This window comes from Anolis carolinensis, chromosome 4, assembly GCF_035594765.1.
Source record: "Anolis carolinensis isolate JA03-04 chromosome 4, rAnoCar3.1.pri, whole genome shotgun sequence".
Classification (NCBI taxonomy): Eukaryota; Metazoa; Chordata; class Lepidosauria; order Squamata; family Dactyloidae; genus Anolis; species Anolis carolinensis.
The window spans coordinates 60,447,144-60,462,957 of NC_085844.1; the positions used below are offsets into that span (position 1 = coordinate 60,447,144).

General features: G+C 37.8%; 1 protein-coding gene across 3 annotated transcripts in view; it reads right to left on the reverse strand.

Annotated features, from left to right (window-relative positions):
* Positions 1-2,119: 2,119 nt before the first annotated feature.
* The window catches only part of lama1 (laminin subunit alpha 1), a 121,289-nt gene continuing 107,594 nt past the window's right edge, over positions 2,120-15,814 (reverse strand). For all 3 annotated transcript variants that reach the window (XM_016997130.2, XM_008119968.3, XM_008119969.3), the window contains exons 54-63: positions 15,281-15,432; positions 14,310-14,495; positions 12,540-12,702; positions 10,969-11,081; positions 9,869-10,058; positions 8,569-8,727; positions 7,859-8,012; positions 5,773-5,906; positions 3,103-3,325; positions 2,120-2,637 (exon numbers count right to left, since the gene is read on the reverse strand). In XM_016997130.2, the coding sequence (XP_016852619.2) occupies positions 2,477-2,637; positions 3,103-3,325; positions 5,773-5,906; positions 7,859-8,012; positions 8,569-8,727; positions 9,869-10,058; positions 10,969-11,081; positions 12,540-12,702; positions 14,310-14,495; positions 15,281-15,432 (1,635 nt within the window). In that variant the 3' untranslated portion in view covers positions 2,120-2,476. The remainder of the gene's footprint in view (positions 2,638-3,102; positions 3,326-5,772; positions 5,907-7,858; positions 8,013-8,568; positions 8,728-9,868; positions 10,059-10,968; positions 11,082-12,539; positions 12,703-14,309; positions 14,496-15,280; positions 15,433-15,814) is intronic.

A 15,814-nucleotide genomic window follows, 5' to 3' on the forward strand; every position in this document is an offset into this window, starting at 1 on the left:
ACTCTATTAAAATAGAAATTGAATATGTGGATATAGGGCCAGTTATTCTTGAGCACTTACAGCAACCACAAATTTAAATCTAAAAACATTCAGGCTTATCTGGGCTGTGTACTAGATGGATGAACACTTTTAGCCATTTAAAAACATTATTTTATGCTCCACCAATGGACAACTAAGAATGTTCTGAGCTATTTTAATTGCATCCCACCATAAGCAGTATATAGAACCCAAATTTTAAAATCCAACCCACCCTTCTTTACAAGAAAGCCACCATGCAGTGGTCCAAAGACAGAGGTGTCCTCAGCTCTGCCCTGTCATATCACTCCAATAAATGTTTAGCTCATCCCAACTGTGAAAAGCAGGAGTGTAAATGCACTGCACCCGCAGCATCCTGGGTTCTGTACTTGACAATATAAACAGGAAGCATCACTGCCTTGCCCAGAAAGCATTATGTTCTGGCTTCAGTAGAGATCATAACCATTTCTGAAACTCGGTAATTCTTTAAAGGTCCATATTCAAACTAAACCACTTTGATATGCTAGAAACAAGAGACTAGCAGAATTTTCAGTATTTCAGAAGTAATTCACCATGATTTGAAACACTAACCATAATTTGTTCAGAATTAGCCCCCATTTAATTCCTTACATTTGTATCTTGCACTGAAGTGTTTCAGCATTACTGTACACACACATTCTTCCTCAATTGTCTGTCACATTGTCATTATAAGGCGGCTTGTGTGTTTTAGCGAACCTGTGGGTGAAGCTGTCGGAGTCATGTGCTTCCAGGGAGGCAAGGCCACAGGGGAGAAACTAGACCAAGCACAATCTGAAGTCCTCAATGGTGAAGCAAGCAGATGATAACATGGTACATGTTACAGAATAAGGCTACAACAGATGAGAAGCCACTAGTTATCAGGTTAACCATACCACTGGATGTGAACCTCATTCTGTGAAGACTGTGTTGATCAGGTGTGCACTGATGTCCACACATAAAACAAATTCACGTACAGGTGTCTTCCAAGAAAAATAAAACAAACAAAAGTTCCATGGCGATCAGCAAGTGGTGACGGTGACAGGGCTGAAATCTAAAAGCCCCTAGTCACAGACTGGTACATGGGTGGTGGATATGGATTCAGTTGCTCTACCTTAAGATCCGAGGCAGTTCAGCAATTGCATCCACAACTGAGCAGCCCTATTTAGGATCCCATACGGGAACCCCATACGGGAAGGGGGCTAGAAATGGTACTCTAAATATAGTCTACATCTCTTTGCCCTGACTAGACTGCCACATCCAGAGGGGTCACCACCATGCCTTCAAAAAATTAAAATGAGTTTTGGAATGTGGAACATATGGACACTGTTGGATTACAACACCATCTGAGCTCTGCAAGTGCAACATTTTTTTCAAATAAAGCTGAGTGTTTGAGGATTGGGATATTCATAGGGATACCAAGATGCTTGTTTATAAAGCTATTGTCCTCCCAACTCTGTTATACACCTGTGAAATGTGGACCATCTACAAACGTCACTCTCAACTTCTGGAATGATTCCATCAATGTTGCCTCCAAAAAACCCTGCAAATCTCTTGGGAAGACAGACAAATGTCAGCATTTTGGAAGAAGCAAAGACCACCAGCATGGAAGTGATGACCCTCTGCCATGAACTTCACTGGACTGACCACATTGTCTGAATGCCCAATCACCATCTTGCAAGGCAGTTACTATACTCTCAACTCAAGAACAGACAGCAAAAGAGATTTAAAGATTGGCTTAAAGCTAACATCAAAAACTGTGGCATAGATACCGAGAACCGGGAAGCCCTGGCTCTTGAGTGTTTTAACTGGAGGTCAGCTCTTATCAACAGTGCTGTGGAATTTGAAGAGGCACAAATGGAGAGCCAAAAAGAGAAACGTGTCAAGAGGAAGGTCCATCAAACCAAGCCCTGTCAAGACAGCCTTCCATCTAGAAATCAATGTCCTCACTGTGAAAGAATATGCAGATCCAGAATAGGTCTCTATAGTCAACTACGGACTCACCGCAAAGACTCTACAGTTGGAAGGAAATCATACCTGGCCACAAGTGAAAGCCTATGGTGGTAGACAGCCTATGATGACGCACACATTATGGAAGAATGCTTTTATTGTGTAGGGCTCTATTTTACATCTGTATTATAAAAAGAGCCACTTAAACCAAAGAAATACTGTCAAGTAATCAGCACAAGATACATTGTAAACACTGATTTTTAAAAAAATAATTCACCAACAATTAAAAAAAACAGTACTGAGTTAATGTTGTTAATGTTTTAGTAGAGGTATTTGTTGCACAAAGAGGTTTTAAAAATTACAAATGGTATAAAAGTTCTGGCTAAAAACATCATCCTGAGCTGGAAAATATAAGTGGATCACTATACAGTTAAAAACATTTCTTTTTCATTAACAGTATGCAAAACCTCTTGAAGTGGACCATTGCCCCTGCCATTTAGTGCTCAGCCCCAGGGCAGGAATGTGGAAAGACTCCACGCAGGTCAAAGGCTTCGCTGAAGTCAAAAGATTCCAACTGTTGGCCCTTGATCAGGATGAGGTTTCTCAAACATCCTTGGAATGAGCTCTTACTGGTCAAGCAATTTTGTTTTACATCAGCTAGAAAACAAGTAAGAGAACACAATGAGTTTGCTTACTGTCTGGAAGACATTAAAATTTGCACATTCAAAGCTGAGCTGGTATATTGTAATAATTCCTGCGTCACAGAGACAGTGACCAAACAGGTCTTGGGTGCTGTTTGACCACCAAAAGCCACGATGATAATCAAAAGGGCTCTTGATGGGTTTACAAGTTATCATTTTGCTCCCAACATCAAACTTGCCACAATTTAGTTTTGTGGAGGAGAGAAATAAAAGTGCATCTATAGCACTCAAAAGCTGCTCACATCACCGGACCCTGCTGTGTTTTATCGTTCTTTCCATTCCAAAAATGAACTATACCCTATTCTGTCATTTTCACTACCAATAGTTTATAACACACAACTACACATCAAGCTTCACAAAGGGTTATAATTATTTACTTGTCCCCATGCTCCTGCATTTCAAAGTGAGGAAAGCTACGTACCAGGATAGCCTCCAACATAAATGGGGTTGTTCGTATCTGCAGAGGTTGAGTGCGTATGTGGATTCTCTGTCTGAACCAAGTTCCCATCAACTGTCAGAGCAATGTGATGTTTGCTTTTGTTTGCTTGAAGTTTGTGCCACCTTCCATCACACAGGCTGGCTGTGCCTTTTGGTTCATAGGTAGCTGTTATTCTGCCAGCTCCATTGTTGACGCTGAATAAAACCTACACAAAACCAGCCAAATGGCAGTAAGGACAGGAGACAAGTGGAACAGATGGGTTTTTTTTAAACCTAACAAACCATTTAACAATGATGTGGGAATGTTTTCATTTTAATCACATGGATAATGATTAAATCAAAGCTCACTTGAAATGAATGGGGTTGTATACATTCCCTACACTTGACAAAGAAACAAGTAACACAATATTGCCTATGTGGGAAAAGTGGTGTCTTCAGCAGTTTAAGTAGTAACTACGCCTGCAATAACCACAGAAAAATGAATGAAAGTTTAAGAAGGTGAACTTTACTATGTTTCTTGTCTAAAATGTGTCAGCGAGGAACCTTAAAACAACTGTCTTGTCAAAGCAGAAAGATATCTGGTATCAGCTGTTTGGAAGCATTTTACCTTTCACATATGTGATTGAATATTCACAATTTATCTCATGTTTGATGAGAAAGGATGCATACAAAGGTTAAGATACCCCATAAAACTTTTTAGAAGGAACTTGTTGGAAGGAACATCAAAATTGTTTTGGCATCCTGTTCAGTATTTATGACATCAGACTTGAAGGGCTGAGTAGTTCTCATTCATGTCCTTCCAGATAGGTACTAGCTGAAGACTTTGGATGTAAAAATGTGCCATAGCATAGGTTTCTTTGACATGCTTGGTAATATTGATGCTAAACAGCCCAATATCTGTGAGGCTAGGATCCAGAATTTGGAGAAAGTTACATTTTGGGACAACTTCCTGAATTCCCCAGTTGCATAGCTCTCAAAGTAAATAATAATTGCACTTTGCAGAGAGTACCTGTCAGAGTCACCTCCTCACCTGGCCTGTCTCACACTGTCAAGAATTTTGCTGGATAATTTGAAAGACAGAGCTGAGAAAATAAGGAAGATTAGTCCCTAGCAATGGAGTAGAACTTGTGGCCTGCCAGATGTTCTTGGACTACAGGTCTCAATACCCTTATCCAAATAAATAATGGTAAGGAATGTTGGGAGCTGCAGGACAACACCTGGATTGTTACTACATAATTCTCCACACTTACCTTGAAGGATCTGAGTAATAAAAAATTAACCTCACCCACAACCACACACAAAACTACTCTCCTGGTTTCCTAAGAAGAAAACAAAAGTGTGTCCCTCAAGAAAGCACCATCCTTTATCATCTTGCCCAAGTCTACTTCCTGCCTTCTCTCAGGTGTCATGTAGACCATAAGTATTTGTTTTAATTAGCAATTCAGCTTTTGCAGAGAGAAGACGTAAGAAGTACAGTACATAAAAAGCAGAATAGACAGAAAGGTACCCACTTCATTCTAGATTTAATAGGGACACCTGCAAATTTAACATTGGATTCAAGTTATTCTATTAATGCTTTGTTTAATGGGAAAAAATCATAGCAATCTAAAATAGTATGCAGAAGTTGGCTTGGTTGAAATAATGTTTAATTCTAGTATGAACTGTTCTGAAATGGTTTAGGGTTTCCTCCATTGGCAATATATTATCTGAAAGACTTGCTGAAAAGTTTTTGAAGAAGTACATTTTAGATTTCTTAAGTTTGTTATTAATGTGATTATAAAATAGTAAGGGATCTTCAACTCTCTTTTGGAGATGCCTTCATTTTTCATTAGTTTAATTAGAAAATCACTAAGAAACATTTGTTGCATTATAAGGGCCAGGCTGTGGTGCAGCCGGCTATTAACCAGCTGCAATAAATCACTGCTGACCGAGAGGTCATTAGTTCGAAGCCCGGGTCGGGTTAAGCTCCCCCACCATTAAATAGTCTGGCTTGCTGTTTACCTAAGACAGTTGCATCTGTCAACTAGGAAATTTAGGTACGCTTTATGCGGGGAGGCTAATTTAACTAATTTACAACACTGTAAAACTGCCAGCAGCATGTGGAAAGGAATGAGGAAGTACAGCACTCTGTGTCACTCGTGGATGATGATGAACAGCTTCCCCTGTGGCCGGAATCAAGCATACCCTCATGAAGCTGTAAATGTTAAAATTGCCTCTGTGTGTGTCTATACTGTATGTTGTTTGTCTGATGGCATTGAATGTTTGCCATATATATGTTCATTGTAATTCGCCCTGAGTCCCCTTCGGGGTGAGAAGGGCGGAATAGAAATACTGTAAATAAATAAATGTTTTTTCCCCCAAAGTGTATTAAAACAGACAGCTGTAAAATTAGCATAATAACCCAAATTGGGAGGGAGACATTGATGTTGAAAATTAGGAGTATGATTCTAAGAGATAACAAGAGATATGTCTCATATTCATAATGAAGTGTGTATTTAGCAGTTTATACTGTCATAACAACTCCCACATTTTTCCCTCAAGAATTGCACATAACTTCTGCATTCCTCTTGATGTTGATTAGGAGCCCAGAGCTCGATCCATCAAGACTGTTCCATAAAGTTATCATCACACACCACCTGAATACATAACATACCTTGCCGGTTACAAGTTCCAGACCAATAGCATCTACTTTTGCACTACTGATTCCAAGAAGAACTCCATTTGCAATGGTAGTGCGGAACTCAAATGTGATATTAACATCAGATCGTACTTTGTAACCTTCCTTAACTGAAAAAGAAAACAAAAAGAAAAACATTAAAAGAGGCATTTCAATCTTTCAGAGTAGGATGTTGTGGTGAATGAAACATCCCCATCTGCAGAAGCCAAAATGATGTTGCTTACTCCCTGATTTAAATACAGTAATATGAGAAGTACATAAGGCCAGTCCTACTACTTTTTGGTCTAGCAAAGCAGATGTTTCGAAGGGCATCTTCAATGTTCTCTATTTCACAGATTATCTGATGTGGTAATGATTTTTTTTCTCTAATGTGCAAGAGAAAGGCATTCCTGGAAACTTGCCAGGGATTGGCAGCCAATGGTCCAGGGACCAGTTTAGGGAATATTACTTTTAATAGTAGTTCCTCTTGAACACCCTGGCCATTCCTAATGCTGGCTTGTAGTTGGCCTATCCATCCCAGTTAGACACCACTCCTCAACATGTGACAAGGCAGTGCCATATGGTGAATTCCCATAACAAATAAATTGCCAGAAAAGTAATCCAACCAGTCATACTCTCATCTACATGCACATGGTTTGGGGAAAAACTAGACCAAGGGTCTTAACCAGGGGTCCACAGTCTCCTTGGGGGTCCAGAGGTCCATGTTTATGTGCATGTAGATGAGCTTGAATTTTAAAAAATCAACATTATCTTTATTTTTCTAACTGAAATCTAGCATTTTCTTCACTTACGAATGTATAGAGTAAATTACAGTAGTATTCATTTGATATCACATTACAGCTGTTGCATTATCTCAAAAAAGGTTTGAACACATGTACTGTGTTATAAGGTACTAGCTGTGCCCGCCATGCATTGTTGTGGCAAAGTGGTGGTGGTATTGGTTAAAAATTATTGTGGAATTTTTATTTGACGTTATTTGTATTTTTTAATTAATTTTATTGTAACTTATCTTTTTTATTTATTATATTTTATTATTTTTAGTTATTTTGTTATTATAGTATTTTATTGTATTATTTTTTTAGTGTTTTTAATTATTTTAGTGTTTATTATTTTTATTGTATTATTTGTATTTATATTATTTTTTATTCTTTTATTAACACTAGGCTGAGTGGGTTGCTAGGAGACCAAGTGGGCGGAGCTTAGCCTTCTAACTGGCAGCAATTGGATAAAAACAATTATTCCTCTCCCTCTAATTAGGACTTGATTTTTATTTTCTTATTGTTGTCGGAACCTAGGGGCAAGGATGGTGGGTTGTGTTGCCCATTTTCTAGGTTCTGGGGCTTGTACTTTTGTTGTTTAGTGGGAGGAACAGACACCATTACTCTTTTATATATATAGATTGAAACTATGGGAAAACTGTAAACATAACTTTAAATAATCCTAAAATTTAATGGAAAGACATGCTGATATTGTGTGTCATAAAACTACCTGCCACTACATTCTGAGAAGGGGGTTCATAGTTTTCACTTGACTGGCAAAGGGGTCCATGGAACAAAAAAAGCTTAAAAGCCCCTGAACTAGACAGATAATAAAAAACAGAAAAACAGATGTATAATGTTTCATTAAATCACCACTAAAGTCAATGAAAATCATGAGCAGATGATGTGAAAATATCAACATTTACAGCAGCCATAATAGCCAAAGCCTTATTTAGGGAAAAGGGGTAATCTGACCCCATGTATATGAATTTCATATACCGTAGTACATAAAGTAATTTTTAACCGTAAGTAATAGTTAGGAGGAAACTATAAATGTATAAAACTGTCTCAGTGGCTTCCTTCACAACACAAAACAAATAAAACCAGCTCCTTAACTTTTCTGCTCAAATGACTTTATGAAACAAATGTATTTCTCAAATACGGAATAATTATATGAGGAACTCTTTATAGACTGCCTATATATAATGAGTAAATTCCTTCAAATCTTATTTCAGTTATCTTTAAAAATAATTATAATTTATAAATTAATTGATTTAAAGCTAGCGAAATGCTGTCTCCCTTACCAAGAGCAAGAAAACCACTTCCATCAAAAAATGTTCCTTCCTGGGCTGCAGTGTAGCATTTGTTCACAGAAAAAATGGAAAGTGGGCTATCTTTGTCCACTTGCTTATTATTAACCGTTATTCCACCAATGCAAGCAGGGATGCTGTGAGTAATCTGAAAATACAGTCAGTACCAGTGTTAGTAAAGCACATATAGATAAATCAGGTTTCTTGTTGTTTCAGAACTATAAAGCATTTAGGAAGTTAATTGTAGAGACAAAAAGAAAAAAGAACATGGTTATACATATTTGTGTCCATAAAAGACAATGAATCACAGTTGTTAGACTGCCAAACTAGGACTACCCTGCTCCCTGTTGATTTAAAAAATGTATTGAAATCATTTAAAAATAATTACATAAAATATTGGTTTAAATTTAAATTTAAAAAATTAATATATTTTAAATATATTCAGAAAAAAATGAAGTAAAAAAAACAAATGTACAATTCTCACTCATATAATCTACTCTGAAAGCAACCATGGGTCAATTATAGACAACACAAAGAGACTATTTTAAATTATTTTAAAATTAAAATTGTGTTGTTCTCCACATGGATTCAGTGTTTCAATGCATTGCAAATTGATCTCCTCTTACAAACTAGTGGCATTTGGACTGATCTGCTTGGTAGGCAAGATATTTAATGTTCATTAAGAAAAACAAAAGACTTCTTACATTTCCAATATTCCTGGCTGAGTAATCGAAGGGTAGACCTCCTAAGTACAGCTTCCCATCTACATCCAGTGTGTTTCCATCTCCTGGAACATTCACAGCCACAGATTCATGCCCATCAACAATTATTAGACCTTTCTTTTTCATATACTCCGTCCTCACCTATAAGATAATATATATAAGCTGATATCTGCTATTAACAAGACTCTTAGTACATGCAAAGGTCCATATACAGGCAGACCCCAAGTTACAATAAAGATAGGTTCTGTAGGTTTGTTTGCAAGTTGCATTTGTATGTAATTCACAACAGGTACATTTTAAGTATATCTCCAGCCATATCATATTATATATATGCTTTGGATAGCATAGGGAAGGATGAACACTCCTGTGGTGTTTGTTTTGCTGTCTGTGCCCCTGTTCAGAAAATTTCAGGGGCTGGGCTGTGGCGCAGCTGGCTAGTAACCAGCTGCTATAAATCACAACTGACCGAGAGGTCATGAGTTCGAAGCCCGGGTCGGGTTAAGCCTCCGACCATTAAAAAAAAAAATAGCCCCGGCTTGCTGTTGACCTAGCAGCCCCGAAAGACAGTTGCATCTGTCAAGTAGGGAAAATTTAGGGACGCTTTATGCGGGAGGCTAATTTAACTAATCTACAACACCATAAAACTGCTCACGAAGAAAAGAAGAGGAAGAACAGCCACCAATGGACGGTGAAGCAACAGCTCCCCCTGTGGCCAGAATCGTGAAGCTGGAAAGATGTTAAAAAATGCCTCTGTGTCTGTCTAAAACTGAATGTTGTTTGTCTGTTGGCATTGAATGTTTGCCATATATGTGTTCATTGTACTCCTCCCTGAGTCCCCTTCGGGGTGAGAAGGGCGGAAAATAAATACTGTAAATAAATAAATAAATTTCACCTCACTTTTGTTCCAGCATGATAACCCTTTCAGGAGTGAATTTCCCTTCAGAAGAGTAGAGTTCTCTCACTTTCTGTTATCTCACCCCTGTTCTTAACTGTAAATCATTTGTAAGTCAGATGTTTGTAACTTGGGGATTGCCTGTACTGTGACTAGAAGTGGTCTTATGTTGGAAGTCAATGTAGTCTTAATTTATTATATTTTCACAACATTGGATATCTAAATACAGAGGGTATTTGTTGAAAGGTAGACATTCTAATAATGAAAAAGGGGTTTTAAAAGAAATTCCATAGGAAATGAATGAATAGAATTTAAATATACTTCACAAGGAAGAGAAAAGCCCAAGGGTGGCCCGAGATAAGGCTGAATGAAAACATTTGGGGCACCCACCGTATGCCATTTCCCATCATTGACGATCGTGTCATGAAAAGCTACTGCCCGTCCTTTTCCCAGATCAAATGAAAAATAAAGCTTCCCTCCATGTAGCTGAAGGGCTGCATAATCAAGCTGCTTTTGGTGAGCCATGTAGTATAAGAGACCACTGGAAGCAAAGGTCCTGAGGTTCAACTGCACAGACAGCCTAGGAAAGAACAGGCAGAAATTATTTCAGCATGGAGACCCCTGGGGTACTCAATAAGTCTCAAAGAAGTAAATACCTTGGACATACTACCAATAGTAATCCTTTAGTTTGGTGACCTATAAAGAATAGAGCGGGAAGTCTCTGCTAGATCCCAATTCCCATTGTGAATGATTTGCAGTGGGACATATCTGTATCCAAGCCACAAAAATTTAATAAAATTATTCTTAGAGGATCAATGTAGGAAGAATAAAACAGGAAAGAAAGTTGAGCAGAACAGAAATCTGAGGCAAATTAGTAGCAATAGACAGGGAAATGGGTTTAAAAATAAAGCAGCAAAGCACCTAGGGAATATCTAAGGTTAAAATTGGTGCTAAAGGTTCTTTGACTGTGTTGACTGGAACATTTCTTTTGAAAATGCTAGTGGAAAAATCAATGGGGTGGGTTCAAGTTGAGATGTTTGCAGCTAGGAACTTCCCCCAGCCTTTCTGTTCCAGCTACTGCAATATGCTACTCAAAGGAGTCATGCGATTAACTCTGCTGAACAGGCTTTTTTTATAGGTTCCTTTATAGATCACCTTGGAATTCAACACACACAATCCCTTCACTAGGTGCATGCAAATCTATCAGTTTCACTTTTTTCCTGAACTTATTTGTTTGTTTAGAAAAATCTCACTTTCCTCCTTGAGAGAGAAAGAGAATGAGAATGTATGTACTTATCTCTCCCATCCATCAACAGAACTGAACAGAGGTAATCTTTTGTGTCCTTTGCCATTATCTCCCAGTCTCAGTCACTACTCCATGAAATTCAAAGTATCATCTGTCATACATGTTTTGAAGGCAAGCACCAATGAACAATACATTGCATATTTTATAAAAGTGTCATAAAAATATGCTGTTAAGATACACCTACTTTTTTCTAACTGTAGAGTGATTGAAAAGTAGCACTAAGTGACTGTTTCCGGAAAGTCCAAACTGATAAGCCCCGGAGACATAATTTAGTGTTTCATCCTCTGCACATGGTTTCTGTTAATGAGAGAGTTCATGTTAAATGACTTAATATCCCATCAGTGCATGTGACAAAATATTTTGGCTAGATTTCAACAGAATGCTGACTATTCAAGGTACAAATTACAAATATGAAGCTGAACCGTAAGAGTCCAAGCAGACATACCATAATGCAACCTAGTAAAAATGGAAACTGAGTTTGTAGAGGTGTGCTTAAATTAATTCATTGAATGAGATAGTTCTGTTATTTAATAAGCATCCATCTCTATCATTCAGGATGAAGTGGCAGAAAAACTCAGTGCAGTGAGCTTTTTATCTTTGACTGTAAGGTGAAAACCAGAAATCCAACATATTCCCCCCTCTCGATGAGCATAACTTTTCCATGATATTTATTTGAAATTACAGCTATAGAAACACTCTCCCATTCCAGAATACAAAAGAACGCTACAGTAGTTTAATTTCAAGTAAAAATACTATTCAGAAACAGAAACTGTATAGACTAAGTGAAGCATTAACTCATACTATGTATCTGAACACTTACTTTTGTTCAGTGTCGAGCTACAATAATCAAACTGACTCATGGATAAGTCACCCCAGGTATCCTGGGTTGATTTTTTTTACTAAAATGTTTAGATTTATGCATGAGTATAGGGTAAGTATTTTTTTTCTACTTTCCTGTATCTCAAACCTGCTGGTGATTAATAGTGTACAGAAAAGACAATACCAGAGTATTTTGCTAACTTTCTTCAACACCACTATATGTACAAGTTTTTCCCTGCTGCTAAACAGAAACATTATTCTGATGGTGCAATAAAATTGTTGCGGGTTCTCTTCTTTCCAACTTATCTCCCCATGACATCTTCCACCTCTTCAGGATGCATTTTGCCACATGAATCAGTTGTCTAGATCTTTATTTACATTGTTATTATGTGTTTTCAGGTCATTTCTGTTTTACGGTGACCCTAGTGCAAACCTATCATGGGGTTTCCTTGACATAATTTGTTCAAGGCTGAGGCTAAGAGCGTGTGATTTGCTCAAGATCACCCAGTCAAGCAGGGATTCAAACCCTGGTTTCCCAGTATCCCATTCCACCACTAAAACAACTACAGTGTTCCCTCACTTATCGCGGGGGTTATGTTCCAGGACCACCCGCAATAAGTGAAAATCCACAAAGTAGGGACACTATATTTATTTTAACATTTATACATTATTTTAGTAGTTATACACTATTTTAAGCCTTTATCAACCAATCCTATGTTGATAAATCGCCTCCTTCTCCTCCCGTTGTCGCTTGGGCTTCTTTTCTCTCCCTTTGGCTTCTCCTTCCTCCCTTCCTTAGGCTGTACATTGTAAATTTTTTTATGATCTATAATATTCTTTTAGAGTTTATTAAAAAACTGAAAAATAGCAAATCCGCAAAAAGTGAACCGCAAAGTAGTGAGGGAAACTGTATATTACACTGGACCATTTACATACTTCTTTAAATTGAGCAAGAGGTTGTAGAGAAACTGGTAGCATCTGCATTTCAGAAAGGATCTCAAGGTCTTCTGGATGGATGGCAGGTTTTGGCTTATCCCAAAGGAAACAACTGCCCATATCAACACCTTCATACCTCAAAGCAGTTGTGAAATCTAGGAGCCTGGATTTTAAAGGAAGGAGATATATCACTTTGTTGAAATGAAACAGAGGACTGCATGCTTTTTTTTTTTACAACAGTCAGGCATGTCACCATTTTTTTTTATTCTGTGTAAAACATCTCCACGATCTGACTTTGGCCTCTATTCATAGATCGGAAAAAGTACATGTACTAATCTGAAATATTTTAAGGTTTGCAATATTGAATTATGTTAATTAAAACTTTTAAGCATAAAAGCTTCATCTGGTCCTGAGCTCTGCGGGCAGGTTACTAACTGGAGCGCTGTACAAAGAGCAAACAACTCCCATGTTACGGCAGCTCTACTGGCTACCAGTTTGCTACCAGGGATAATTTAAAGTGCTACTTGTTACCTTTAAAGCCCTAAACTACCTGACCACCCGCCTCTCCTCATATGAACTTGCCTGGCCGCTGCATTCATCAAGCTCTCCCATAGGAGATTAAAATGGCCCCTACGCTCTCCTTTTAGGAAACGATTAAAATGCACCTATGCTCCCAGGCTTACAGAGAATCAAACATATGACTATCTGGCTCCCACAGAATGAATGGCTTATCAACAGGCTTTGAAGACGGATATGGCTTTTAATTTATTGATCAGAGTTTTTAATCCTGTGTATAAATGTTGTTGCAAATTGTGTTTTGTTGATTGCTATTACGTCTTAATTATGATAAATTGTATTAATTATTTGTTTTTAATTTATTATGTATTTGTATTTTTGTGTATTTGTGTGGCATCGAATGGCTGCCACCCATGTTGTTAGCTGCCCCGAGTCCCCAAGGGAGATGGGATCGGATACAAATAAAGTTGACTTGACTAAATGACTTTGCTATAACTGAAGGTTATAGAGTATAAGAAATCATAACCTATTTCAGGGTGGGCTATATGAAGCTAATGGATTATTTTCAATTTTTATATAATTAACTTTTTTACAACATCCTGATGTTCCCAGTCCTTTTCCCTTTTTTCTACATAAGACAATAAACAGACATCTATATCAGAGCAAGCAATATGCAGCTTCCGTGTGTGGCCTCAAAGCTCCAAGCCCCAAACCCCATAATCTTTAACAAAAAAAGTCCTGGTGATTTTTTGTTCCACCCTGCCATGGATCAAAACACACCAGTTTTGCTCTCCCAAACCAAAAATATGTCTTAAAACCCGTGGAACTCCCTAAAAAATGAGCCTGAAAATTGAATCAAAACTGGAAGTGAAATAACTCAGTTCCTATTTCAATTTTGGCCAATATATGAGGGATATTGATAGGTTTTTAAGGTATAAAGGAAGGAAAATCATTGCGTTCTGTAGGGTTTTGAACCGGGGGAGGGATAATTGCCAAGAAAAGTGTTTTGTTTTTTTAATGTTTAGGAATCTGGGGACTTTGGTGCACCAATATGATCCACTGGGAGGGGCATCTCTATGAAAACTGGTCCCCATCCCTCCATGGTTGCCCACCCCGTCCTACAAGAAGGCAGGTTTTACACAGGACCTAAATGATCTATTTACCTTCCACAAAACATGGGTGCTTTAATACGAAAGAGTAATTTATATGCATTATTGAATGAAAGGGTATTTATACTCATGGGAACTAACTTACTCCATATTAAATATCAGATTAGTTATACAGCCATAGAAAGAGTTGGTCATCTTTAGCCCTAAAATGCCTTCTCCTGCAGGAATTCCACCAATAAAAAGGTGAGATATATTCATTGGTCTAGCTTCTGCCAGTGGGCCAAGTCTGATTTCTGCAGGGCTATTCTCATCCACTTGGACCATTATCATCCTGAGAGGAACAAAACAAAGAGAAATTGGTTAAGTGTTTAGCTACTACAGATTCCAGTTCTCAAATGATGGTACTTGGTTGCTGCCAATGAATGAAAAATATTGCACTTCTTTTAATAACTTTGTTTTAATGCACCTAATTCCCATTAAGGTGTTTCGTCTAGCCTTTTATCTGCTTCAACTCCCTCCCTCAAGACCACAATGTTTATTTGCCATTCTATCTTCCGTTTTCTTCACCTATGTGATCTCTGTCTAATGAAGAAACCATTGGTCTTCAAGCTAGCATGACACAATCTGCACCTTCTGATTGTCCTAATAAAGTGCCACCGCAATGTCCATTTCAGATTTTGCAGTCAAAGAAAGATTCATGCTCCACCTTAAATAGCTCAAAATTAAACATGATTCTTGGAGTGGTGGTTGTCCACCTTATTCTGGTGGTGATATAGAATTATTTAATATCTTTATAATTAATTTCTAGAGCTAATCCTATTGTAGGTGGATTGGTATGTTTCTAAGTCTAATAAATAAAATAGCTAATTATGTAATTATATTTTCCATCAATAGTTGCTAGGATTCCCTCTGGCGGCCAAAGTATTTGCAGATTTCATGCACAGCTTAATCAGTGGTTGTGCAGAATGCAATTACCATATAAATAGGAACTCCTCCATTAATAACAGAAAATACAACTGTGATTATTGTACTGAAATAAACTAAGCTCAGTCAGTTCTTTAGGGAACAAGATAAACTGACAACAGGCTATAATTAAACAAATGCTCCAGCATGTACCTCTTATTCCGAGTCAGAATGACAGAATGTTCTTGCCCATCACTATAAGTTCCATTATCAGGTTGAACCAAGACCTTTCTGGTACTTGCTCTGTCGCCAGCATTAACATGCACTGCCAAATGACCATTGACCAGCACAATGGAGAAAAACGGCTGAGAATAATACAGAAGAGGATCAAGTTAATAAGGTTTGATTAAAGGTCTGTAGGCCAGGCAGGCAGGGAGGGAGACATAAAACTACTTTTCTGTGTCCCCACATCTATTTTTCTAATACAAATACTGAAATGCATCATATAATATGCGGCTTCATTCTTTCAAAATGTATAGCATGAACTTTTTTTAATCCAAGACAATTCACATTCATGAGATCAGTGGTGTAAAACTTTTGGCCCTCCAGATGTTTCATGCTTCAGTTTCCAGAATTCCTTGCTGGCTAGGGCTTCTAGGAGCTGGAATCTGAAACATCGAGAAGGCCACAAGTTTGACACCTATGCATTAGATAATTCCACTGAGGTTGGAAAATACAGTGACATCC